At 34.9% G+C, this 25,993-nt stretch overlaps 3 protein-coding genes, 1 long non-coding RNA gene and 3 other non-coding genes across 9 annotated transcripts; 4 read left to right on the plus strand and 3 right to left on the minus strand.

The window, feature by feature from the left end:
- Window positions 1–97: 97 nt before the first annotated feature.
- LOC149741407 (SUZ RNA-binding domain-containing-like) lies at window positions 98–2,592 on the minus strand. The gene is made up of 5 exons (XM_089889887.1): window positions 2,434–2,592; window positions 2,127–2,244; window positions 1,542–1,620; window positions 821–1,048; window positions 98–553 (listed from the first exon to the last, which is right to left on the minus strand). Exons 1-5 carry the CDS (start codon window positions 2,482–2,484, stop codon window positions 424–426), a joined length of 606 nt encoding a protein of 201 aa, XP_089746013.1. The 5' UTR covers window positions 2,485–2,592; the 3' UTR covers window positions 98–423.
- An 832-nt stretch (window positions 2,593–3,424) lies between these two features.
- LOC149741408 (carboxy-terminal kinesin 2-like) lies at window positions 3,425–12,713 on the plus strand. 2 transcript variants are annotated; one of them, XM_089889767.1, is made up of 17 exons: window positions 3,425–3,623; window positions 3,910–3,996; window positions 4,374–4,406; window positions 4,681–4,849; window positions 5,187–5,288; window positions 5,690–5,794; window positions 6,187–6,326; window positions 6,457–6,626; window positions 7,022–7,166; window positions 7,640–7,765; window positions 8,284–8,403; window positions 8,799–8,949; window positions 9,419–9,531; window positions 10,030–10,194; window positions 10,676–10,814; window positions 11,354–11,493; window positions 12,045–12,713. In XM_089889767.1, the coding sequence occupies exons 1-17, from the start codon at window positions 3,552–3,554 to the stop codon at window positions 12,243–12,245; spliced, it is 2,178 nt and encodes a 725-aa protein (XP_089745893.1). In that variant the 5' UTR covers window positions 3,425–3,551; the 3' UTR covers window positions 12,246–12,713. The 2 variants fall into 2 exon arrangements, with proteins under 2 accessions (XP_089745893.1, XP_089745901.1); XM_089889775.1 differs by lacking the exon at window positions 4,374–4,406.
- A 464-nt stretch (window positions 12,714–13,177) lies between these two features.
- Window positions 13,178–13,296, plus strand: LOC149741409 (5S ribosomal RNA). Its single transcript, XR_016387391.1, has one exon. It is a non-coding gene; the product is annotated as a 5S ribosomal RNA (ribosomal RNA).
- Window positions 13,297–13,663: 367 nt separating this feature from the next.
- Window positions 13,664–13,782, minus strand: LOC149741410 (5S ribosomal RNA). The gene has a single exon (XR_016387392.1). It is a non-coding gene; the product is annotated as a 5S ribosomal RNA (ribosomal RNA).
- Window positions 13,783–14,153: 371 nt separating this feature from the next.
- Window positions 14,154–14,272, plus strand: LOC149741411 (5S ribosomal RNA). Its single transcript, XR_016387393.1, has one exon. It is a non-coding gene; the product is annotated as a 5S ribosomal RNA (ribosomal RNA).
- Window positions 14,273–15,725: 1,453 nt separating this feature from the next.
- Window positions 15,726–16,748, plus strand: LOC149741412 (uncharacterized). 2 transcript variants are annotated; one of them, XR_016386463.1, is made up of 4 exons: window positions 15,726–15,818; window positions 15,983–16,042; window positions 16,097–16,129; window positions 16,698–16,748. It is a non-coding gene; the product is annotated as an uncharacterized LOC149741412 (long non-coding RNA). The 2 variants fall into 2 exon arrangements; XR_016386462.1 differs by lacking the exon at window positions 15,726–15,818 and having other exon boundaries at window positions 15,827–16,042.
- A 1,898-nt stretch (window positions 16,749–18,646) lies between these two features.
- On the minus strand, window positions 18,647–25,275 carry LOC149741413 (uncharacterized). Its single transcript, XM_089891939.1, has 9 exons — window positions 25,081–25,275; window positions 24,557–24,640; window positions 23,809–23,964; window positions 23,047–23,142; window positions 22,574–22,609; window positions 22,098–22,181; window positions 20,555–20,692; window positions 19,909–20,010; window positions 18,647–19,108 (listed from the first exon to the last, which is right to left on the minus strand). The coding sequence occupies exons 1-9, from the start codon at window positions 25,127–25,129 to the stop codon at window positions 18,789–18,791; spliced, it is 1,065 nt and encodes a 354-aa protein (XP_089748065.1). The 5' UTR covers window positions 25,130–25,275; the 3' UTR covers window positions 18,647–18,788.
- Window positions 25,276–25,993: the final 718 nt, after the last annotated feature.

A 25,993-nucleotide genomic window follows, 5' to 3' on the forward strand; every position in this document is an offset into this window, starting at 1 on the left:
CAGTTTAAATTTTTCTTGGATAATTCGTTGCACTGAATGCAGAGGTTTATTCAACCATTATGGGTAACCCATGAAGTCCTTTGAAATAACTAGAGTGTTTAGATGAATTGCATTTTTGGAGACAGATGCAAAAGCGAAAAAAGTGCATTTTAAACATAATACGGGGTGCTTGTAAAACGAAAGTGCATCTTGCACTGAGGGAAGTGCTTGCATTGTCCGCCATGCCAAGACTCTTGGTATACCGCTTGTAGTGCTGCCATACACTGTCATGGTAGCTGGTAGCATTATGGCGAACCATACAGTGTGGGGTTCACACTTCGATTTTTCTGATTGAATGTGATATAAATGGTGATTACAGCACAACAGTATAAGCTGTTGGCACTGGTCTACCATCACATGAACTGTACTCAGATCACCTTTCTTTCATCTGTTGTTTTTAAAGCCTTTGCTATTCTGGGCACCTTTTGGTTGCCGTCTTACTTCGGTGGTGCTGCCATTTTGGTGATTTTTCGATTTCGAAAACCGCCGTAAATGCTCCGGTCTACTGGATGACCTAAAATGCAAATGCTTAAAATTTAACACCTTTGATTGATAACAGAAATTGTTAATATGCATGTCTAATTATAAAATCAACTTAGAGGCACAACCATCCGCCACTGGTGTGTTTAACTACATTTATTCCCATATTAATCATATCATTTCTCTATTAAAAGTGAAATACCAAAGCATATGACGTTTAGGAGTTACTGTTGTATGCCCTGTCAGTTACATATTATTATCTAAAGTTCTCATGGTATTGAGAAAAAAATATTAAACCCACCTATTTTCTTGAGCAGTACCTCCAGATTTTGCATGTGTCTCGTTACCCGATTTGTTCTTCTCATTTCCCATAATTCTTTGTCTCGCTGCTGCGTAAGCTGCTTCACGCTGAGCGAGTGTCTTAACAGGTTGTTGTGCAGCTAATCTACGTTGCTCGTCTTCATACCTTTGCTGCTCACTTGATTTACCAGGCCGCCTTAGGATCTTCAACTGAGGGGTATATGCCGTTCTAGCAGAAAAATAAAGAATATATATATACATCAAAATGAAAGTCAATAAATTAAAGAAAATATAAACAGTAGCCAACTGAGTTTCTAACGAATGCATCAATACCATTTTTGCATGGTCACTTTTATGCACGTAAGTACTCGCAAACGCTTATGACTTTTGCGTGTTAACTTTGTTTTTGCGAGTAAATATGCGGGTACTTACGCGCATAAAAGTGAGCATGCAAAAAGGGCATTAGATGAATAAAAAAATTACAAAGAGTAACCAATTGAGTTTTTTTTTTGGTCCCAGTAATGAGTTTGAATGGCATGTGTAAATCACTGTCTATAACAAATGTGTGAGTGTGCACCTGAACCTTCAAAACAGGAGTGACACTCACATATATGTTTTAACAAACCAAAATGCGTCCAAGTACAAAAAAAAACATTATCTTATCATGTCAATAAGCATTCACATTACCATTTATTAACTTAAGTTATTATTTTTTTACACACCTGTTCTGGTCATCTTCATGTACTACAGCAGGTCTGGCTAAAATACGAAATCCAGGTTGTGGGCTTAAACTGTTTCTCCCTGGAAAATTAAAAAATTATTCTTTCTTCAATGAAGAGCAGAGCCAACTTACTGATTTAAAAATGTAAAAACAAATTGCTATAGTTTTTCTGGTTAGTATTTTGTTGTAATAAGGTAAGATCTAAGGTCGCCTTACTTTTATTCTCCTATCGGTCATTTAGTAGTAAATAAAGAACATTTACAGAATTATATAAATAACTTAACTTTATTTTCATTAATTTGAAACAAAATTTTTTAATGGTTAAAAACATGATTACAAAATATAATAGGCTATAGTCTAATGTTATTTTATCAGCAAACAATATTCAATTCATCAACAGTACTAGGCATATGCTATACAACAAAACAACAGTCCTTTTCAATGCTACTAATGAAAAACTTAACCCCAAAATTCACTTTTTTTCTAATAGAGTATAAGCAAATATGGCTTGAATTTAACGTACAAATCAACTATTTTAACAGAATATTTTTTAACTTAATGCAGAGAATATTTAATATAAAATAACCTTCACTATCATCATTTCTTCCATCTGTTTTCTTTTTATTTGGTTTTAATTTTTCGTCGTAATTTGCATAGTCCGTTCCATTGATATTAAGTCCATTTTCAACATGTTTGTCAATGTCCTGTATAACAGTAAGGTTAAACTTGGGTGTGCTGTATTGTATAATAACATATTATGCCAATGTATCTTGATAATTTGGACAACCCAATATTAACCACTGGTTTAAAGCAATTGTTGCTACATGTCTTGCTCAAGGACACATACATACGCCCACAATGATAGCAGCATAAAAAATATGAATAAGTCTTACCCCACTGTCGGCAAAATCTTCCCAGCTGTCCCATATACTGTCGTCCGCCATTTAGTACGAATTTACACAGATAATATTTACAACAAAATGATTCTATTGCACAAATTAAACACCAGCTGAAACCTAAATACGTATAAGTCAGTTTGAAACCAATGTATGGGAATTCGACCAAAGAGAGCCACTACTGTTGAAATGACAAAACATAACGATATTTTTCAAATTATAGTTGTTCACTACTTTTTTGAAATATAAAAGTAAGGCAATATAAGGTAAAATTGTACTAAAATTCCATCTTTGTAACTTTATAAGCGATTTGTCCAAAAGGATCATAAACCAACGAATCTAATAAAAAAAAGTTATGACAGATGTCAAACTTAGCTACCGTAATGGTCCCAACAAACCTAGAGTAAAAAGTTGTTAAGTTAACACACTCTGAAAATATTGTAATGCTTTTTACCACTACTGTAATTGACTTATAACAGACTTTCTGAATCTTTTTTATAAACATAGCTTATAGCTAATAATAGATAAATACAAAACTGCATAGCTAATTTAACGATTTCATTTTCTTTCATTTATTCGTTACATTTCATATGTACAATAAAATGAAAAAAACGTTTAAACTACAATGCACTTAAAATACCTTTTAAAATTTAATTAAAAAATGTAAATCGGAAATTCCATGCCCAATGTTTCAAACATCGACCGACAGGTGGCGCTTTATTTTACGCTTCAATTCACATTGAAAAGTGCGGGAGTTTTGTTTTGTAAATTTTGCGTTGATTTTTTTTCGTTTTGCGTTGTGGTATTGAATGTATGAAGTTTAAACAGCTATATTATATATGTATTATACATATAGGGATATAGGTAGCTATATCAGGGATACTTTGATTGGCAAATGTTTTTTCCTACTTGACGTAAAATCCTACGTTTTAAAGACAATGAAAACTCACTATAATATGAAAACTAACTGAATATTTTTAACAGTCTAAACCTTCTTCTTTTTGCACACTAAGAAGTGTAAACCAAAACTTGTGAATATAATTAAATAAAATACACGTGTTGGAGCTACTGGCTGTGCTGAGTTCATATTTTTTTTGGAAAACGGTTTCTTAAAAATGGATGTCAGCGTATCTAAACTTCCTCAAAAATCCAAACTCCCTGCTCCCATGAATCGTTCATTGTTTGGGGTAAGGTTGATTTAATATCGTAATTTTATAGTTTACTTTGTAAATCATAGTTATTTAGGTAATAAGGTGCATTTTGCTCACCTCACTGGAAAAGACTGCAACATAAAAACACAAATCAACATTTTTTGTGTAGCCTATATAATTATATTCATTATACATACACATCATTTATTATTATATATATATATATATATATTATAGTTTTATTTTCACATAAGTTGAAACAGTCTACGCCGGCTGCTTTTTGCTTAGTTGGCATATAATTTTTGTTTAAACTTTTAAACAGGCAAATTCGAGCCATTTGCAATCTCCACGAACTTACTCGCTTCAATCCAGACTCAACAAAGAAAATAATGCACCCAAACCAAAAGTGGTAAGATTCCTTCATATGGCTTGAATAACACCAGATTGGAAAAAATTGGCCTGCATGGATAATAAATCAGAATTTAATTTTTTTCCGTAAAATTTGTGGGTAATTGTTAAAAAAATCTGCTTAAAAAATATTTTTGAAGAAAATCTGCTCAAATTTGTGAAAAATATGTATGAATGTAAAAATATATATAAAATATTAATTGTGAAAAAATATTCTCTGCCCAAACTTACCAATCTAGTCATAACATGCTATTGGTTGTACGTATCATATTATTGTGCATTTATTTCATAGCCAAGGAATCTATTAATCTAATCTGCTTACATTAGAATTTCTGATGTTTTGTTTTTTATATACATGTATTTTGTTGATTCTTTTAGACATTTGAGACAGATTGTGCTGAGATGCGAATGGTAAGAGAGCTTCGCAATGCATGTCTTAGCTTTGCTTTTGCTGTCTGAACCTAACAATTAAGGTCAATGAGTTCAATTCTGTTAGCATTTGCTAAATTGTAGATATTTTGCTTTGCTGACTTTTATACTCATAAACAGAAGTGTCAGTACCTGTTTGTGTTTGCAAAAAATTAGCACCCATGATTCAAAAAACAGTGCAAGTTCCTCTGACAAACTCATCTCTTCATTTGTGACCAAATACCTTGACAAAAAAGGTCAATTTTTGTGTTTCTAGGCAAAAAGAAAGTCCGAGGAACACAGTGATAATTCGCAAAACAGCAAACGGTTTAAACCTAACAACCCAAGAGTAAACTCACTCAAAACACAATCTATGTCTGTAACTAGAAAAGCAGCAAGAAGAAGTCTATCAAATGCATTAAAGATTGGTAGAGGTGGAAAACAAGGTGTTTATTTCATTATTTGTTAATTATGTCTTGTCTACATTGGAACAAACCTGGGATGGCAGGTCATGCGAACCTAGCATTTTCCTCAATGCATCAATCTGTAGTTTATCTCACTACCTTGCCTAAAGGGGAAGAGGGGTTTTAATCTAAAATAAAATAAGTGGGGGTTTAATTTCCAAAGATTAATATTGTTTTTTTTTTGTAACAAGAGGTGCTATTACAATCCCGGACACTCCCTGTCTGCGGTACTGCTCATGGTTGTCTTTATTACAGCAGTTATGTTAGGGTAAAAAAATAGCAAAAATTAAACAACTTAATATCACCTTTATTTTTACAGCCCCTGTTCCACCAACACAAGTTGCACCAAGACCAAGAAAACCACTCACAACCACCACAAGTAAAGTTAATACAGGAAGGCAAGCTTACAAACCAAAAAGAGGTGACTAACCTGAACTTTAAGCTGTAACGGATGATTTTTTTATTGTAAAGTAGATAGCTTTATTGTAGTATATAGGGACACCCTGGGATTTTCTGCAATGCATTTATGTAAAAAACATTAAAACCAATTGTTTGCATAGGCATGTGTACAACTATCACTGCCCCTGCCCAACTATCACACCCATTTTAAAAAGTTTAGTGCCAATGGCCAAGATTTTTATGTTTTTCCTTTTCAAACTTATCAATGGATACTAAATTCTGAGGCTGTTAGCCTGTTACACTAATTGTATGCCCATTAAAGACCTCGCACCTATGGCCTGTGCACATTATCATATTATTTATCAGCTTATTGTGCATTAAATCAAAAGTTTAATTTTGGAATCAAAATTTTGTGTTTTCCAGTCTCTCCAAATTCTTCAGTATGCTCTATCTCTTCGGCACCAGCAAGAAGCAAAACAACTTTTAAACCACCAGCTAAACCTACAGCAAGTACAAGAACATCTGGAGGTAAAATTGTTTATCCATAGTGTCCTTAATTTCTAATGTAGGAAACTTGAGCAGTAATCATTAGAAAGAGGTTAACATGGGAGTATGGGACCAATGTCATTTTCTTACTTTCCAGTTTTCACCGCTGAGGTAAAGTGGTTAGCGCCTATGCCTCCAACCCGTAGGTTTCTGATTCAAGGCTCGTCGCTGCTACCATTGTGGTCCAATGTGTCCTTATGCAGGACACTTCAATTAACAATTACTTGTATTTAAGGGCTACAAAATTTTCATTTCTTTAGACTTTAAAGTGTAATATCTTTATTCATAATTAATAACATTTTAGTACTTGTGCTACAACACCACTACATTCGTATGTATATGTCAAATGTTTGAAACTTGGTTTGTCTTACTAGGCAGTGCAGAGAAAAAATCAAAGAGGAAAGCTTGGGATATAAAGGGACAGCTAGAAGATGCAAAAGAAGAACTTGCAAAAAAGACGGAAGCCACTAGGAAAAATGAAGGGGTTTTGGAAAATATTCTGCAGAGACTACAGGTTGAACTTACAAATTTGGTTTCTGATAATTAAAGTAAAAAGACTAACTGCCTCAAATTCATTTCTTTTTAATAAATCAAAATTGATATTTGTTACACTTTAAATAGCAGATCAAAATCTTTTTTTCTAGGCTCTTGAATCTGAGAAACAAGTGATCGTCCAAGAGAAGCAAACTCTCTCCACCGACGTAAACCGATTCCAGCAAGACCTGGATGCAGTTCGCAGCGAAAAACTAAAAATTGAAACAAATTTCAGAGAAAAAATGAACGAATTTGAGAGAAGGGAGAGACAAAATAACTTGTAAGTTTAGACAACTATGTTCTGTATAACATAGAATTTTTTAGACTGTTGTATTTGTGTGCTATTTTTGTGAAAGTGAAAAGGTAAAAAAACAAAAAGTAAAAACAGTTGTAAAGCGATTATAATGAAATATAAGAGTTGAAATTACTGCATTTTTCATGTTTTTTTACAATTAAATAAACGTTTTTAGCTTTACAAAAAAGAAGAGTGAGAATTTATGTAAAGATATATGAGGCCTATGAGGTAATGGGCCAATCCTGGCCTAAATCCTAGGATCCATGGCATGCCACACTGCCCACATAGAATATGAGGCCTATAGTTAGGATTTCCACCTAAAATAGTCAGACTTGCCCTCCCTCCCCTCCCTACTTTTAAAATTGGATTTTTTGCTCCAGAGAGCGTGAAGACCTTCAGCAACAGCTTCGAGTTTGCCAGAAATCTCGTGATGAGTTGGACCTTGAGTGTCGGCAACTACGACGTGAAAAAATCTTATTTGCCGACCGCAATGATGAACTTGAAAAAGAATTAAAAGCAACAAGAGTAAGTGTGTGTTAGCGGGTGTTTCATTAAAGTTTACAATGGCAATGGAACATGTGTGTAACATTTGTGTGTTTTAAAGGGTAAATTTGTGTGTAGGCCAAAGGGATCATTTTTTAGTTTTCATGAAAAGTTGCTACGACATTGTCTACGTATATATAATTTGTCATTGTCTACGTATATAGACTACGTATATATTTTTTAAATACCCCGTATGTAACTTTGTTGGTGATTGTTTTTTTTGTGATTTTTTTTGTTTTTTTTTTTTTCAAATGGCTGATTGGCTGACAATTTGTACAACCCATTAGTGTTCACTGGGTTGGTGCAATTGCTGTTAAGTGCCTTTTCCAAGGACACAAGCCTACAATAGTAGCAGCGACGAGCCTTGAACCCTAACCTCTAGATTAGAGGCAGTTGCACTAACCATTGTGCCACAACTCCAATGTTGTTTCTTTTACTACTGATTTGATTCACAGAGCCTACTTGAAACCACAGAGATAAAGTTACAAAACCAGTTGAAAATATGTGCTAACCAAAGTAATGAGTTGATGGTGGGTGAAGAGGAAAGGAGAAAATTACTCAATGTTGTTCAAGAACTTAAGGTTGGTATGCTGTTTGTGGTTTATCCAGGTATTATTTGTATTTTTAGTAAGTAGTAACAAAACATTTACCGTCTTATCACACTCTACAAGTTACAAGATGCAGAATTAGTGTTAAACTAGTAACTAATGCAACACTCATAATTCTACTACAGTACAGCTTTGAATGACATTTTTTCTTATTGTAAATCGCATGCATTGTCACACAGCTGACTATTTAGAGGTTAGATTAGTAGTTTTGACACTGTCACACTCATTTTTTTCAGAAGCTGTTTTTTTTAAACTTTTGGCCATTGGTGGTACCTTTAAATCACATATTCACGTTTGAGCATTAATATTCATATAGAAATATTTACCTTAAGCTTAAGGCTCATTTGAGCCCTTTTACCTGTTCCCTTCGCAGCGACTTCAATCATTCCTTAGTTTGGTATGGTTGAGTTATGCCTTACTGTCCATTGCATGTGATGTGGATATGCAGACACGTTAAATAATAAGCAACTTATTATATATTTTCTATCCAGGGGAACATTCGTGTGTTCTGTCGTGTGCGTCCACTGCTTAAAAAAGAAATAGTTGAAGGTGGAAGTAACGAACATATGCAGATGCCGGGGAAAGCAGGGAAGTCACTTAGTATTACCAATGTAAGTACATGCTACCTTAAGCTTAAGGCTTATCGATGCTGCCGTGGTGTGCGTATGTGTTCTTGGGCAAGACACTTTGTTACTCCAACCCAGTGGTCGCCAATGGATTGTCCAAATTGTAAGCCATGGATACAGAAAAACACCCACAAAGTTACATATTTAGTTACTCGTATGCTAGCACGAAGTGTATGAAACAGAACACCCGTGTTATAATTATAACTTTCGTTTTCTGGCTATGCAAGGATATAGCAAGTTACATTCATTTATTCATTCAAGAAGGTTGTATGAAACAGAACGACGTGTTATAATGACTGTTGTTTACCGCCACGCGATAATAGAGCAAGTTACATTCATTTATTTCTGTTTTAAGGTAAAATACTTTTGTTTTAACCCAGGACGGTCAAAAGGTTGTTCCATTTTCATTTGATCGCGTGTTTGGAGATTCATCCACACAAGAAGAGGTGTTTGCAGACGTAGCACAGCTAGTGCAAAGTGCATTAGACGGATATAATGTTTGCATCTTCGCCTATGGACAAACTGGTGCTGGTAAGTATACTGTAAAGTGTCAATACAGTTTATATAATCTTTTAGCAGCTTATCTGATACAAAAAACGTACTGTATTTCTATTATTTCGTTACGGGTCGGCCATCTGACAAGACTTCATCTGGGAAAAAAACGTTGGAAATACACTACATTTATACCGAAAGAAGAAGAAGTAACAGAATATTTATTAATTTCCATCCTATTTTATGTGGGTGAGGCCCCACATCGTGGGTCCTATGATTTAGGATTGGCCTATTACCTCAACACCCAGACTGCAATATATATTAGTACATTATTTGCTAATATTGGTACATTTGAGAAGTTTTTTATGAACTACCCAGAAATGTTACCTTTCCTAAGATAACTAACTATGCAATGAGCATGGGATGTATAGTAAAACCAAATATTTTTTGTGGGAGGGCTCTGACCTTCTAATCCAATGCTAACAATAACCAAACCAATTATTCCCAGGTAAAACCTACACCATGGAAGGCACCAACAGTGAGCATGAGCTTGGTATTATACCAAGATCTGTCAAACTTATATTTAAAAAGTGTGAGGAACTGAACAAGTTCGGTTGGGTGGTAAGTTTTTAAGTTATGTTATTTGTTTTACGTACTTCAATGAATGTAACTTACTTTATCCTCGCGTGGCCGGAAAACGACAGTCGTTATAACACGGGTGTTCTGTCTTTTACATGCGAAAATGGGATTAAACATTTACCGTCTTACCCCACTCTACTATATCCACATTACTAAGATTTGATACACTAATGGCAACACAAAGCTGCATACATGGTAACTATAGGTTTGGTCAAGTCCAAAGCATATACATTTACCACATTAGTTATTAGTTAATAAGGTTCCGTATGTTTAACAACTACAAGTGTAACTGCATTTAAAAAATATCACCCCAGATTTTGTTAATAATTTTAAAAATGTGACGAATATAAACTGTAACGTTTCCCTATTTTTTAAACTTTCTAAAAATCCGCATCTAACGTAAAATTTTTGCTCACAGTACAAGCTAGTTCTGAAATTAGTGATTACCAAAAAAATCTAATTTGAAATTGTATTTCACAGTACAAGCTATCAGTACAGCATGTTGAAATTTACCGAGAGGTTTTACAAGATTTACTTCAGACTGAATCTGGTGTTAAACTGGATATCAGAACTACCAAAGCTTCAAAGAAAAACTCAGTCTGGGTGAACGGTCTAACTGAACATGAGGTTACCAATTATAACATGGTATGTTTATTTTTTAATTTTTGGCTTAAAATTTTGGTCTAATTTTTATAAACACTTTTTGAAAATGTTATTTTTTTTAATTGAAAATTTGCATTTAGTTTTGTGTTTCTAATATTTTATTAAAAAAATTTATTGGGTGATATGATAAAGTAAGGTGCAAAGTGTTTAGCTTAAAGCAGTAGGTTTTTTGTACTAATATTACAACAGGTGTAATACTGATTCGTTATAAATCACTGTTCTGACTAATAGGCTGAAATAAGGGGGGAAACTTTAATATATTGCTGGGTAAAATCGATTTATTGTTAGTTGTTACTGAATTCAAGTTGTTAAAACACATATATGCACCCAGGCGCAGCGAACGAAAAATGAATAAATAAATTAAATATTTATGTCCACCGCTGACTGAAATGAATAAAACCAACTTCCAGATTACCAGATGTACCATGCACACTGTTTAATTTTCATATTATTTACATTACAGGTCCAGGCATTGCTAAGACAAGCCAATCAAAAACGAGCGACTGCAGCTACAAACGCAAACGACCGATCTTCACGATCCCATTCTGTATTCATGCTCAAAATTGTGGCGACTAATGAACTTACTGGGGAAGAACACGATTGTAAGATCTGTTGAATATTAATAATATATGGGTACATTCAATGGCGCAGTTCTACAAAAATATTAGAGGCAATTGTTCCCACCTAGTGGTCACTAATGGCTAATTAGTTGTCCAAAATTCCCAAAATGCAATCACCCACAATAAAGTAATAAACTTGGTAACTCGTAAGCTGGCACATGGTATATGAAACAGAACACTGCGGGATCTTTGTTATTTTTAAAAACAATGATAGGTCACAACTCACAAGCAACCTTTAAACCCCCTCTCCCCCTCTGTGTGTCACTGAGTATAACAGTTTCGAAAAAAAATGTGCCAAACTGTTTAAAATGAAACAGAGGCATGAATAGGTTAGAACCTTTTTCTCTGAACAAATCTGGTGTTCCAATATACAAAAATGAGGGGAAAAAAAACAAAAGTTTAATACAAAAATAAAAAGGAGGTAGTTTCAAAATAATTGAGGCACTTACTCACTTATTACAATATACAAAAAACGTAATGATAAAACAACACTTTTAACTTTTTATTGTATTGTTTTTCAGCTGTATTGAACCTGATAGATCTTGCTGGATCAGAAAGAGTTGCTGAGAGTGGATCATGTGGTACAAGGCTGAAGGAGGCTCAGAAAATTAATGGCTCACTGTCCGAACTAAGTAATGTCATATCAGCTCTTGCAAATAAGGTAATCTATAAATGTTAGGGTGGGGGAAGATGGGACACCTTTTCATCTGATTTTTACGTCGCATTTGGTAGTAAACAAAGATCATTCAATCAATTATATATTCGTATCCTTACGACTCTCATAGACCGTTGTTAAATGTTTTAAACACGATCTGGATATTTAAATATTATGTGATAAAGGTGTCCCATCTTTCCCTATCCCACTATATATTACTTTTTATACTACATCACGTGGTAGGGTAAGGATTTTAGTTGAAACACGGGTGTTCTGTTTTTACATACCTCGTGCTCGCTTACAAGTTACCATGTATGTAGCTTTGCGGTTGTTTTTTTGTAAGATGTAACTTGCTTTATTGTTTCTTGGCTGAAAACAACAGTCGTTATAACACAGGTGTTCTGTTTCATACACCTCGTGCCACCTTACAAGTTACCACATATGTAACTTAATATACATTTAAAAATAGATAACAATATAATATACATAAATAGTAACCTTCAACCAAGATTTAATTTTTTTATAATATAATCTACTAAAGCACATTTTAATTACAGGACAGTCACGTTCCTTTCCGCAATTCTAAACTCACCTTTTTGCTCATGGACAGCTTAGGTGGTAATAGTAAAACCCTCATGCTCGTAAATGTTAACCCGACTAAAAAAGCTGCCAACGAAACAATCAACACCTTGCGTTTCGCGACAACAGTTAACAAGTGTAACATCGGCACAGCACAGAAAGTCGTGAAATTTCAGTGATATAAAATTTATAACGTATAGTTTTAACAGAATGTCCATGCGTTGTTAAAGTTATATAGTAGGGTGGTGGAAGATGGGACACCGTTTTATTCTATTTTCTCTCTTATTTGGTAGTAAACAAAGAAAATTACTTTACGACTCCCATCGACCCTTGTTAATTGTTTAAAACACGATCAGGATATTTGAATATTATGTGTTGAAGATGTCCCATCTTCCCCCACAGTACTCTTCATAGAATATATTAACGTAACATAAGCGTTATATAAACTGTGTCAAATGTTTTATGTAGAATAGCTGCCTTTTTTGCGTTGAAATTTCGCTACTATAGCCTGCGTTCTATTTTATACCTTAATTTTTAATTGGCTACAGGTAGTCTAATCTTCCGTATATCACCTATTTGTTATTGCCCTGTACAAAATGTAAATGCATGTTTGGACGACAAATATTTTAAGAAAAATCCGCAGGTAATTTTGTTTTTGTGAGTAATTGTTCAGATGAAATATCGTCGGGTCAGTTGGTGTGTGTGGAAAAATAATTTGAAGATTTTTGGTTTACGTACTTTTTTGTCCCCATAGTTAGTATCTGCCTATAAAAGGATAGTGAATTCAGAATATTTAGTGATGCACGAGAGAAAGAAGTGAGATATGGTCGGTGGGGGAAGACGGGACTTCTCACGACTCCCATACACCGTTGTTAATTGTTTAAAACACGATCGGGATATTTGAATATTAAGGCTAAATGTGTCCCATTTTCCCCTATTATACAACTGTTTCCCATAACGATGTAGATGCTGTCAAGAGTCGTACGGCAATCTTCTAAATCTTACGAAGACAAGCCACTTATTATCTCCCCTCTAGTTTATTGTTTGGTGTGTCTGTTTATGGGACGGAGTTTGAGCCAAATGTAAAAGCGCTACTTCGCGAAGAGTTATTGCCTACGACCATACCACGTTGAGAACACCCCATCTCGTCCGATCTGGGAAGTTAAGCAACGTCGGGCCCGGTTAGTACTTGGATGGGTGACCGCCTGGGAATACCGGGTGTTGTAGGCGTTTTACTTTTATTTGTGATTCGTTTAGATTGGGCGATTTAAATTTTACGGTTTAAAACTTTTAGGATAGACACTCTGGTAAAATCAAATTAATTAAATTAAATTTTTGGTTTTGTCCATGCGTAGTAACGTAATGGCCAAAGGAACGGTTGTTAAAACGTTCCACTTTTTATAATATAGTACATCCTTGGGTAAAATGGGATGCCGTTTACACCTAAAACCTAAATTTTCTGATCGTATTTTTAACAATTAATGTACGAAAAAAACACAGATTAAAAACATGTCCCTTTTTACCCCACCCTTGTATAATTTACGCGGACATTTTGTACTTGTTAAAATGACTACACTTTTGTAAAATAAACACAAAACGCCTACAACACCCGGTATTCCCAGGCGGTCACCCATCCAAGTACTAACCGGGCCCGACGTTGCTTAACTTCCCAGATCGGACGAGATGGGGTGTTCTCAACGTGGTATGGTCGTAGGCGATGATAGAACGTGAAGTAGCGCATTTAATCGTGTACAACTGTGACGTCACAGAGCCAATATAGCAAACGCTGTTCGTTAGTCTCAAACACCAAACGCTCGATTTAGTCGGTAACAATTTGGATATGTGTAGCATATATAGATGCATCAGGATATGAACAGCATGTGTAAGTAGGTATTAGTGTTTGGAAGACACGCTACGTAAAATACTGATAACATGAATCTCCCATTCAAACTATTGACACATGATAAAGTAAGAAGTAAACTAAATCGTGACTTTCTTCTTTTGCTGCAAAAATCGCGTATTTGCATAACTGGTTTGTTACGTCACAGTTATACACGATAAAAAGCGCTACTTCGCGTCGTATTATCGCCTACGACCATACCACGTTGAGAACACCCCATCTCGTCCGATCTGGGAAGTTAAGCAACGTCGGGCCCGGTTAGTACTTGGATGGGTGACCGCCTGGGAATACCGGGTGTTGTAGGCGTTTCGCTTTTTATTACAACCACAATACATTTCAATGAATTTTCGTTTATCTTGCTTTACTTACGTAAACAAAGGCATTTAACCGCACGTATGACTTTATACAAAAAAGACATTATTTTAACGCGGTTATGATATAGTATTGCAGGACATGATGGAACACCTTTAGCACAAAATACCCAAATAGGGTTTTAAACAATTAAGAACAGTCTATATGGGTCTTGGGGATACCGTTTTAAAAAAATTTGTTCTTTGTTTACTACCAAATGAGACTAGAAAATAGAATGAAAAGGTGTCCCATCTTCCCTATCCTACCGTATATATAATTTCCTTTGGCGCTAAAAAAAAACAGTTTTTTAAAACATTTTTGTCTTGTGTAAAATATTATGCGGGGAGAAAAAAAAAACGATTCTTACAAAAATCTGCGGAAACACTATAAATTCCAAAGCAATTCTTAAACAGCGTCGATTTCCCATGATGCCCCGCTTTTCGCTGATTGCCTCGCTTACTTAACACTCTAGTCGACTAGTACCTTCTAATGCATGGCAGTTGGACCACACGAGGTAGTTGGTTGAAGTTTGTTCTGCATTGGGATTATTTCTGCTTAAAGTTGAGTATTATTAAATCAAATTTAGTTTTTGCTTTATATATTATCCTATATATATATGTATATATGGTTTTCCATACAGCGTTATTAGCTGATAGATTATGGCAATCTACAATTTATTAGTACTGCTATTGAGAGTTTTATTAGTATGTTGTTTGCATATTACACTGTTCCTATTTAGAAATAATTCTTATTTCTAGTTACCTTTATCAGTTGTTGCGTGACGGTACATTTTGCTTTACCACGTCATTCGCGACGTTACGTCGAAATTACGTTAGTTTAGGCGTTCGTTACGTCACAATATGTAAATGTCATTATCGCGTCGCTATTATTACGTCATAATTATGTCACCACGCTCACGACGCCACAATACGTTTTTTATACGAATGCCTTTCGCGACGATTGTTTCATGGGGCCCCATGCGCATTACGTGATCGCACGGCACGTTACATATTCGTTCTAAATTAAATTTTATTTAATTTGTATTTTATAAAATATATGTTTGTTCTAATTTCTATTTTTTCTAATTCATATTTTTCTAATTTACAGATTTTTCTTCTACTTTTATATTTATTCCAAATTATATTTTATTTATATTTATTCTATTTTGTATTTTTTTTATCTATTTTATATTTATTTTAAGTTATACTTGTTACTATTCATATTTATTCCATTTTGTAGTTATTCTATTTTATTCTTATTCTAATTCTATATTCATGCTATCCACACACAAAGGAGGCAAGAAAATCATAAATATGGTAAGCTATTTCACAATAGGCATTGTTACGTACACAAATCTTTTCTAGATATTACCAAAGATGTGACGTCACGAAGTGGTGACGACATTTCACAATAGGCATTGTTACGTACACAAATCTTTTCTAGATATTACCAAAGATGTGACGTCACGAAGTGGTGACGACACAAAAGAAGAACTCACTTCGTAAGTTATTTTGTAACTTTCTTTATCTTCACGTGGCCTGAAAACGACAGTCGTTAAACACGGGTGTTCTGTTTCATATACACCTCGTGGCCACTAGAGAGTTACCATGTATGTTACTTTGTTGGTAATGTTTTTCCGCATGGTTGTATTTTTGTTAATTTTAGGTTTAGTATGTGACGTCACAGAGGATCAACCGGTCAGATGCGCGTCATGCAAGAATAAAGGTGACTATGTCGTAATAATATACTGAGGGTGTTTTAATGATTTTTTTGTTACAGATAATTGAAGAAGGAACAGAAAATAAGCGCAAGGTATTATATTACTAATGTATTGGTGTGCAATTACCTGTAACTTTTATTTTACTTCAAAAACTTTTCTTATATTGAAACCGACATAATTACTTCTCAGAATGTTATGGTAGGGTGGGAGAAAATGCTGGGACACCTTTTCATTCTGTTCTCTTGTCCCATTTTGTAGTAAACAAAAACATTCCTTACGACTCTCATAGACCGTTGTTAATTGTTAAAAATTTGATCAAGATATTTGGATGTTATGTGCTGCTGCAGGTGTCCTGTCTTACCCCAACGGTACTACATAAATTTGGTTCTAATTTGAAAACCCAAATCATTCTCATTACATATAAAATTAAAATTAAATTTATGCATTGTTTGAATTAAAAGAATGTAGGCTATTTGACTTGCTTTATCTTCGGGTTTTTTCATTGTTTTTATATGTGGCGGATAATTTGACAACCGATTAGTGACCACTGGGTTTGAGCAAACCACTTCTCTTGCCAGATTATACGAGTTTCCATGTATGTTGCTTTGAGGGTGTAGTTTAAACTCTATTCTATTGTGACTACAATTTACTTTTTTGCAGACGAAAGTAAAGAATAAACGAAAACGCTGTTGAAGAATTCATGGTTTGAAGTTTAAGGTTTATAAAGTATGAGTTGTGTGTTTTGATATCTGTTTGTTTGTATGTGTCGGTTACTTTAATCTGCTGGATCTAATGTTGCCAGCAATTTTTAATCAGTCACTATCATAGTGCATTTTACATATCTATGAAATACATACAAAAAAAACTATGGCGAACATCTTGCTGGATAGATTTTAATCGTTTTTCAGTTTTGAGTCACTTTTTGGCGTTTCTGTACGATTTTAATAGATTGTTGGTACACAAATACTCAAGTAATAACAACACGCAGTATAATATGCGCATAAACTCCATTCTCACAATAATTCCCTCTTCCCCAATTTTATATTTAAATTTAAGTTAAAACAACAAGTTATAGTAATATTAACGCACAGTATAATATGCACGTTAATGCTGTCTTTGCATTAATCAAATTTATTCCCCAATTTTGTACTTAAAATTTAGGTTAATAAGTTATAGCGTATTTGGGACGATGGCCACGTCTCAGTTACGTTATGACTTCGATTCGAAGGGTAAAAAGACCCTGAGTTCGGTGCGGTTACGTTATTTGTACTGACTGAGTTATGTCGCGGTTCGGTTGTTGCGTGGACGTCGCCGCCAGTGATGCTACGCTAGATATTTAGGTCACTGTCACTACAGAGATGCTATACGCTCGGTCATTTAGGTCACTGAATGCGGTTCGTAACAACCTGACGCAGTTTCGTAGCGATCGGTGCTATGCGTAACACCCGGACGATATTATATTGTGTTTAGTTACGACGAGAGTATCGCGGTACCAACATGGCGTCTTACTGGGTGACAGGGACAAACAGGGGCAGGGCTGTTGTTGGCTTAGACTCCTTGTGGTCGGACATTCATTTGTGTTATGGTGTACACTGCAGATGTTCAGCCATATATTTTCTGTAAATATTTCAACGATTATGTTCGCGTAAACTAATTTTTGGTAGTGTGCCATTTTTGTATGAATGAGCTGTTGTGTACATTGTGTGTTTTGTCACTTTTTCTTTGTGCACATTGTTGTATAGTTTTTGTCTTTTTGTCGGTGTGTGTTTGTGTTTGTTGTGCACGGTGTGTGCATTTTTTGTCTTTTTGTCTATAGGGTTTCTTTAACCTGCATGGATTGTCTATCCCGCAAGGGTTTCTCACCTTAGAAGTAGAAACCCACTACCATTGGCTGGGGGCTTGTCGTGCCGTAGTGGCTTTCCACCAACGCCAGCCACAATTATGAAGGTACTTTAATCATGTTACTGTTTTTCAGATGGCAAAGCATTCTGGATTCTTTCAAATTTTTTTTTATTCAGTATATGTAAATGTACTACTGTAATATTCACAAGTTATAAATAAACTGTAATATTCACAAGTTATAAATAAACTGCATATTATTATACATTTATCATGTAATACTCAATATAAGAAAATTGTCGTATATGAGCAGAATATACCTTCCGCACGTGGGCAGTAAAGATGTGTGAAAATAGGTTCAGAGATCGCCTACCAATGTCTCGTATTATTCATGTATTCAAAACGTTTCGTCATTTAAAGTTATTACACATACATAACATAACACCGTTGTATTACGTTGGCATATTACGTCTACCTCTTGCCAGAGTTAATAGGTTCAAGGCTCGATGCTGCTACCACTGTGGACGTGTGGATGCTTGGGCAAGACACTTACCGCAAAGTGGTTCCTGATAGATTTTCAGAGTTGTCAAAATTGCACTCAAAGAATATTTAAAAAACTACATATATTTTAAAAACTACTTATACGAGGTGTAAGAAACCTAACACACCCGTGTTATAACAGCGGTCGTTGCCTCGTCACGGGATGATATAAGTTAATTCATTCCTATAAACTTAAGTGTTATTTAAATTGTCGGTTTGCTGGACGAATCCGCTTTTTAATTGTTTTTATTTGCGATAAAACGCCATACCAAGCTTTGAATATATAATTTAAAATAGCCATTCAAAAGCAAGACCAGCAAAGCTTTTAAGCTTGTAAATTAACATAAAACTAAAATGTCTCAGTTATAAGTCTTAAACTTTAGAATCGTTTGAAAACGTCACTAATAATGCAATAAGTACAGCAGAAAATATTGACCACAGCGAAGCATGAATTCTGGCCACGCCTTGCGTCGTATTATCTTGCTGCTGTATCTGAACAGTAGTCTGTATTTCCCATCCCGCTGTCGTGTGATCTTGGATACTTGTACGATCATTTTGTACTTCGGTAATCGGAACTTCGCTAGACGTTGTACTTTGAATTGTAGAAGAACTTTCGTTTTGTTGCGCAATGGTTGAACCAGTTTGGGCAGTGGTAGTCTCATACTTTACCGGGATGACATTGTTGCAGTAATCTAAACATAGCATTGACTTAAACACCCCTAAACGTAAGTTTACTTTGATAGATAAATGGTGTTTTTATTCTCATTCCAACGACATCTTATTTTTTAAAGATTATTAACTTAAACGTCGGGAATTCCATAAAACGGATTTGTGCCCAGACGTTTTAAACTTAACATGATAACATCAGGTTAGGGTAAGTTTGTTCATGTTTTTTCTATTATATCGCATCATTAGGTGGTAAACATGAAACATTTGTAGAATATTATAACCATTTTCTGACTACACAAAAGAGCCGTCTTAATTATTATAATGTGAAATATGGGATACTATAAGCTGTGCGCCGTGGCAAAATGGTTAATTTTCCTGCCTCTAAACCATTTGACAAGACATTTAACGACATTATTTTCTTTAACCCAGTGGTTACTAATGGGTTGTACAAATTATCAGCCACACATAAAAAACTAACAAAAATAACCTACAAAGTAACAAATAACTCGTAAGCTGGCACGAGGTGTATATGAAACAGAACACCCGTGCTATAACGACTGTTATTTTTCGGCCACCCGAGGATAACCCACGTTACATTCATAAATTATTCTTATATTATAGTAGGGTGGGGGAAGACGGGACCTTTTTTGTTCTATTTTATTGTCTTATTTGGTAGTTAACAAGGAACTTTCAAAGAATCATAAAACCGCATCCTCACGACCCCCATATACACCATTGTTAATTGTTTAAAACACGATCAGAATATTTGTAATTTTGTGCCAAAGATATCTTCCCCACAGCACTATATAAGATAGTAAGATACCTCCGTGACATGAAATAATGCATTCCCTCATTGTACTGCCGTAGATAACCGCGTTTTGTGATTGTGTAGAACAACGTCTTTGCACCACCTCGGCAACTCCAGCTAAAAAAAATCATATTATTATTTAATGAAGTGTACCGTATTACATCATATTATAAGTTGTGGTAGGGAAAAAGATGGAAAAACCTTTAGCACAAAATATCCAAATATCCTGATCGTTTTAAACAATTAACAACGGTCTATGTGAGTCGTGAGGATACGATTTAATAATTCTTTGAAAGTTCTTTGTTTACTACCAAATGGGACGAGAAAATGGAATAAAAGGATGTCCCATCTTCCCCGATCCTTTTATAAGTCACATACTATAAGTTTTTATTATGTAAGTCTATTCTGAACTCGTATTATATAAGTCTATTATAAATTTTATATTTTTTTAAATACAGTAGCGAAGATTAGGCTAATTAAAACAACAAAGAGATGCCCATAAACACCTGTGTTATAAATCTATAGGAACACCCGCGTCCTAACAACTATCATTGCCCCGCCACGCAAGGGTAAATAAGTTACATTCATTCATTGATATATTTTTATATACTCGTTTAAATTTTGCATTAATGTCATTAAAAAAAAACAAAGTGTATTTTACCTTCAGTTGTCGACACTCTGGTCACACATGCAATGGACCCAGGGGGGCATGGAAGAGAAAAATGTTCAGGATTGTCACTACAGCTAGAGTTCACCGCTGTGATACATTGGTAGCATCCATTGATAAGGTGCGAAATTTCTAGAATAACACAAATTGTACAAATTTTTAGCTGGAAAAAGATTTTCTTTTTCAAACTGAAGAAATGTAGTTTTTTTTATTTAGCACAAAATGTCCCACATTTCGTGACTGTTTTTAATAATTAACAACTCTTTTAAGAGGTATAGTATATAGGGTGGGGGAAGATGGGACGCCTTTTCGTATTATTTTTTTCGTCTAATTTGGTAGTAAACAAAAAACTTTTGAAGAATTATAAAACTATATCCTCACGACTCTCATAGACCGTTGTTAATGTTTAAAACACGATCAGGATATTTAAATATTATGTTTTAAAGGTGTTTTGTCTTCCTCCACCCTACTATATGTTCAATAATCAAACTTTTACATTAATGACTGTCACCATAACTGAGTAGACTTTAAAATGTTTAAAAGAACTGGAATTACAACCTATGGTAATTCAAACACACGCAACTATAATCCGGCATTCCACAAATAAACATAGTTGACGCGTGGTTTATAAATACTTAATCGCTATTGTACAGCTGTGATACCAAATACACAATTCCCAGGTACGCCCATGTACCAAACGTGAGGAGAAGTTGACGCGCCGACCACGAGGAAATGTTATAAAATCACCACCCATATAACTCGTTTATTTTGCTCTCGAGTAAAAGCGAAATTTCGGTTCTATTTTAAGAACACAAATTTTCTCCACAGTTCGCGCCATCAGAAAAATGGAGAAATTGCTCATTCGGTTTATGCTTATCATGCACGCCTTAAGGTTATGAGTTGCGGCTGGCATACGATAGGGCCTGAGTGCTTTTTCAATTGGCATAAGAGCAATATTCTCACAATTCTCGAGTCTGATGGGCGTTTGAAATCTTAATACGCAGCTTGGCGTGGTAGTTAAGTGGCAATGTGGTTCATATCAGTATAGCGAATTTTAATATGCGTTACTTTTTAGGCATTTAGAACCATTTACGTTCGGGAGAAATAACGTAATGGCCCTGACTATAGAAATATGTTTATATGTCTTTTAACCTTTAGCCGACTGTGTATCTATACAGCATTCGTTAAAACGTTTTCAGTGCAGAATACGGCGGTCATTTTAAAGTAAGAAACAACGATAAATGTAACTGGGCTAAGATGGATATGGTCAGTACATAATATGTCATATTTCTAATCTTGTTTAAACAATTAACAACAGACTTTCAAGAGACGCGATTATACGGTTAAATAAAACGACAGTCGTTATAACACGGTTATTTTGTTTCGTACACCTCGTGTCAGGTTTCAAATTTCCATTTATTTAACTTTGGAAGTGATCATTTTTCGGGTAGAATTTTTTCATTTTTTATGTATGGCTGATAAACTAGACAACCCATTAGTGGCATCTGCGGTTGCAGCAAATGAGAAATATAAATACCTGATAATGGAATTGAGTTTGATTCTGCTGGGCTGCTCTGTTGAGGGTTGGACACCCCGCATTTACTGTGAAGAGAAGTTGAACCTGATACAGAATAATACATTACCATTGTGGGTGCGTATGTGTCCTTGGGCAAGACACTTAACAGAAATTGGTCAAACCCAGTGGTTACTAATGAGTTGTTCAAATTTTCAGCCCCCCCCTCCCCCCAAAAAAATTACCTACAAAGTTACATACATGGGGAATTATAAGCTGGCACGATGTGTATGAAACAGAACACCCGTGTAAAACAAACAAGCAAGTTACATACATTTAGTCATTTTCGGTGCAATATAGGCGGCGGTGATTTTCTCAAAAATCTAGTATTGGGCCTAATTATTGTGGACAAATGTACAGCAGTAAAAAAGAAATGTGAGCCAATATATTATAACATGTTAGACTTATATGGAGTTTAGTAAATGTTCGAAAAATCTTACCTCTTTCAAGGGTGCAGTTCCCAAAGTTGCAGTTGTCTGAAAAATTATTATCAATTTAGTTTTTATTATTTCGCTAGGTATATATATACCCTTAAACTAAGTATGTATTTTCTCTTTTCAAAAAAATCGATTTCACTTTGCCATATGTGCCATCTTGCCCCACATGTGCCATCTCCCCCCATGCGTGTCATCTTACCTCTATATGTGCAATTCCCCCACCATACGCGCCAACGGTATGCTGTGTATATTAGGGCGGGGAAGATGGGACACCTTTGTCCTCCAATTTACCATCCCATTTGGTAGTAAACAAAAAAAAACTAAATCCTCTCAAAATAAAGCATATACAGAGTTACCTCTTCGGCAATTTAAAAGCGGCCTTAAGGTGTTTGAAACAGACCGCAGATGTTTTAACAATGTTATTACCATCCTACTTTCTCATAAATAACTTTCATTCTCATATATAGGCTTACTACCTGTATTGCATATATCCCAGCACAAGTACGTGTCGCTATCTATTTCCACTGCTGGAGGATTTTCAGGTAAACATTCTCTGGTTAATAGGTTTGTACCTATAAATGTATAAAACACTGTAGAGTAGGGTGGGGGGAGATGGGACACATTTCATTCAATTTTCTTGTCCCATTTGGTAGTAAACAAAGAAAAATTGAAAGAATTATAAAACCGCACCCTAACGACTCCCATAGACCGTTGTGAATTGTTTAAACCGAGCAGGATATTTGGATAAAATGTGCTAAGAGTGTCCCGTTTTGCCTCACATAAGTTTGTATATGGCTGTATATTATCTGCAATATTACAGTTAGTTCAGTTACAAAACATAAAAAAATTACTTCGTTACAAAACTTCAATGCTTTATTTTATTTTATCGTAACGTTTGGTAGTATACAAACAACATTTTTAGCATAATATAAACGTAATATATTAAAAAACGTTTGGGTGTATCCATTCTATTCTTCACGTTACTTACAGCGCCTATTTGTTTTTTTACGAAATAAAAACGAATTGATTTTGATTGTAGCCTATATACTGTAGGAGTTTAATTTAGAGAAACTACTGTAGGAATTTGTTTGGCCTATTCTATAATATAGAGAAAATTAGTTTAGCCTATACTGTATAGGAACTAGGTTTAGCCTGTACTGTATCAGAATTTGGTGTACGAAAAACATTGTTTTGTAAAATCAAGTTGTTTTGTATAAACAAATATTCAAATCGCTTACCATTTGCGAACACCTGTCTCACTGTCGAGCAAACAGTATTACCCGGCGGGCACCGAACGCCGTCAAAGATACTGAGATTTGAAGTTTCACATGATGAAGTGTTGTATTCAGTGGAACTTGACGAATGGCTACATACGTGACAAATACGAGGGTTTTCTGCGGCAAAAAAAGTTCTTTTTTAAAACGCAACAGCTCTTATAAAGTAGCATTATATACTTGATTTGTAAAACAGCTCCATTGGTATTTATTTGCATTTATATACTGATGTACACATTACGACGTTCAAATGTCAGTATAGGACATCGTTACGCAAAGAATTAAATGCCATGAGAGCTATTTTTATATAAACTAAACTTGTTTAATCCTCGCGTGCTTTGGCGGGCAACGATAATCGTTATAACACGGGTTTTCTGTTTACGCAGCACGTGCCCCGCTTTAAAATTACCACATATGTAAAAAACAATGTTTAACTATAAAATATACACATAAGCATCATATAAATTCTACATTTAAAACAAAACTGGATAGATTTACTTAATTCATACACCACACGCACAAAATAAAATGAAATGCTTGCTATAATATTAAGCTGTATCACTATGTTACTTACTTATACGAAAATAAATGCCCATACCGTCATATAGTATAGGTCGTAGCCTTTGAAAATAACGAAAAGCTGTTAAGATTAAAAGATAATCTTAAACGCTTAATAAAGATAAACTTTAAAACCGGATAAAGGATGTTTTACCGGCAGGTGGGGAAATTATTTCTTCTTCTTCTGGTAGTCGAATATCCAATGTATGCGGGACAGACGCTGCAGCTGCAACAGTAGCTGAAAAAAAGATATTTTTAAACTGAGTTACAAAGTGTATAGCAGGGTGGGAAAAATTGGACATGTTTAGCACATAATATTTAGATATACTGATCGTGTTTTAAACAATTAGGAACGCTTTTTTGCAATCGCGGGGCCACAGTCATATAGGCTACAGTATAACATTGTAAATATTCTTTGTTTATTATTACATAGGTCGACAAAAAAACATGTTCCTTTTTACCCCACTCTAATACTATATTCAATAATTTGTACGCTGTTTTTTATTTACAAAGTATATATGCTACAACCTGTAGACCAGCATTTTGGCTCAAAACACATGTGCTAACATTGTTTAGGTATTTATTATTAGATTAATTTGTTATAGCCTATATAAAACGTCGATTCATGTGTAACTATAAATTTTACATCTCATTTACATCTCAACATATATACCTTACCTGCTAAAAACGTACGGATAAAAAATTCTGGTGAGGCAGTTAGCTGCATCTTGTCAAGTTCCTCCAATTCGAATTTGATATATTTTCATCTCACGTTTCCCTAACCACGGTGGCCTGGGGCTAAACAAGTCACATGCTGCTCAATTTAACTGCGGGAAAATGTGTATAGAAGAAATGCTTTGTATATCCGATGGCCAAGGCCTTCCTAAAGTTTATGCCCTAATCCTTTGAAATTATTGGCTGTTTACATGTTAAGTTTGCCCACTACTAATCCGACTTTATGCCTGATTCGAAAACTTGGTATAAATAGCAACTATTTCTAGGTAAGTAAGAGCGCTTCGAGTCGAGTTAGTCAACTATCTATTTATATTTAAAAAAACGTTTTGCTGAAATGAGATATGTACGTGTTTTTATTTGCGGTTAGGCGCCAGGTTCGTGTGTTTTTAACAATACGAATAATATAGGCATGTAACTTACTTATTTGCCCTTTACGCACAGTTTTGCTTCTATTAAAGGTTTAACTTAGTAATAATTAAACATAATGATAGCGAACACGTCTATTTTCTTCCAATGAAATGTAAATATCCGGCGTTGGTCCGGCGCCGTGGTATAGTGGTTAGCGCGCCTGCCTGTAACCCAGAGGTAATGGGTTCAAGGCTTGATGCTGCTACCATTGTGGGCGTATGTGTCCTTGTGCAAGACACTTAACGGCAATTGCTCAAACCCAGTGGTTACTAATGGGTTGTCTAAATTATCAGAAATACATCAAAAAAAAGAAAAAAAAAAAAAAAAATAATTATCCACAAAGTAACATACATGGTAACTCGTAAGCTGGCACAAGGTGTTAAACCCGTGTGATAACGACTGTCGTTTTCCGGCCAGGCGAGGATAAAGTAAGTTACATTCATTCATT

Source organism: Ciona robusta, chromosome 1, assembly GCF_009617815.1.
Source record: "Ciona robusta chromosome 1, ASM961781v2".
In the NCBI taxonomy this organism is placed as follows: domain Eukaryota; kingdom Metazoa; phylum Chordata; class Ascidiacea; order Phlebobranchia; family Cionidae; genus Ciona; species Ciona robusta.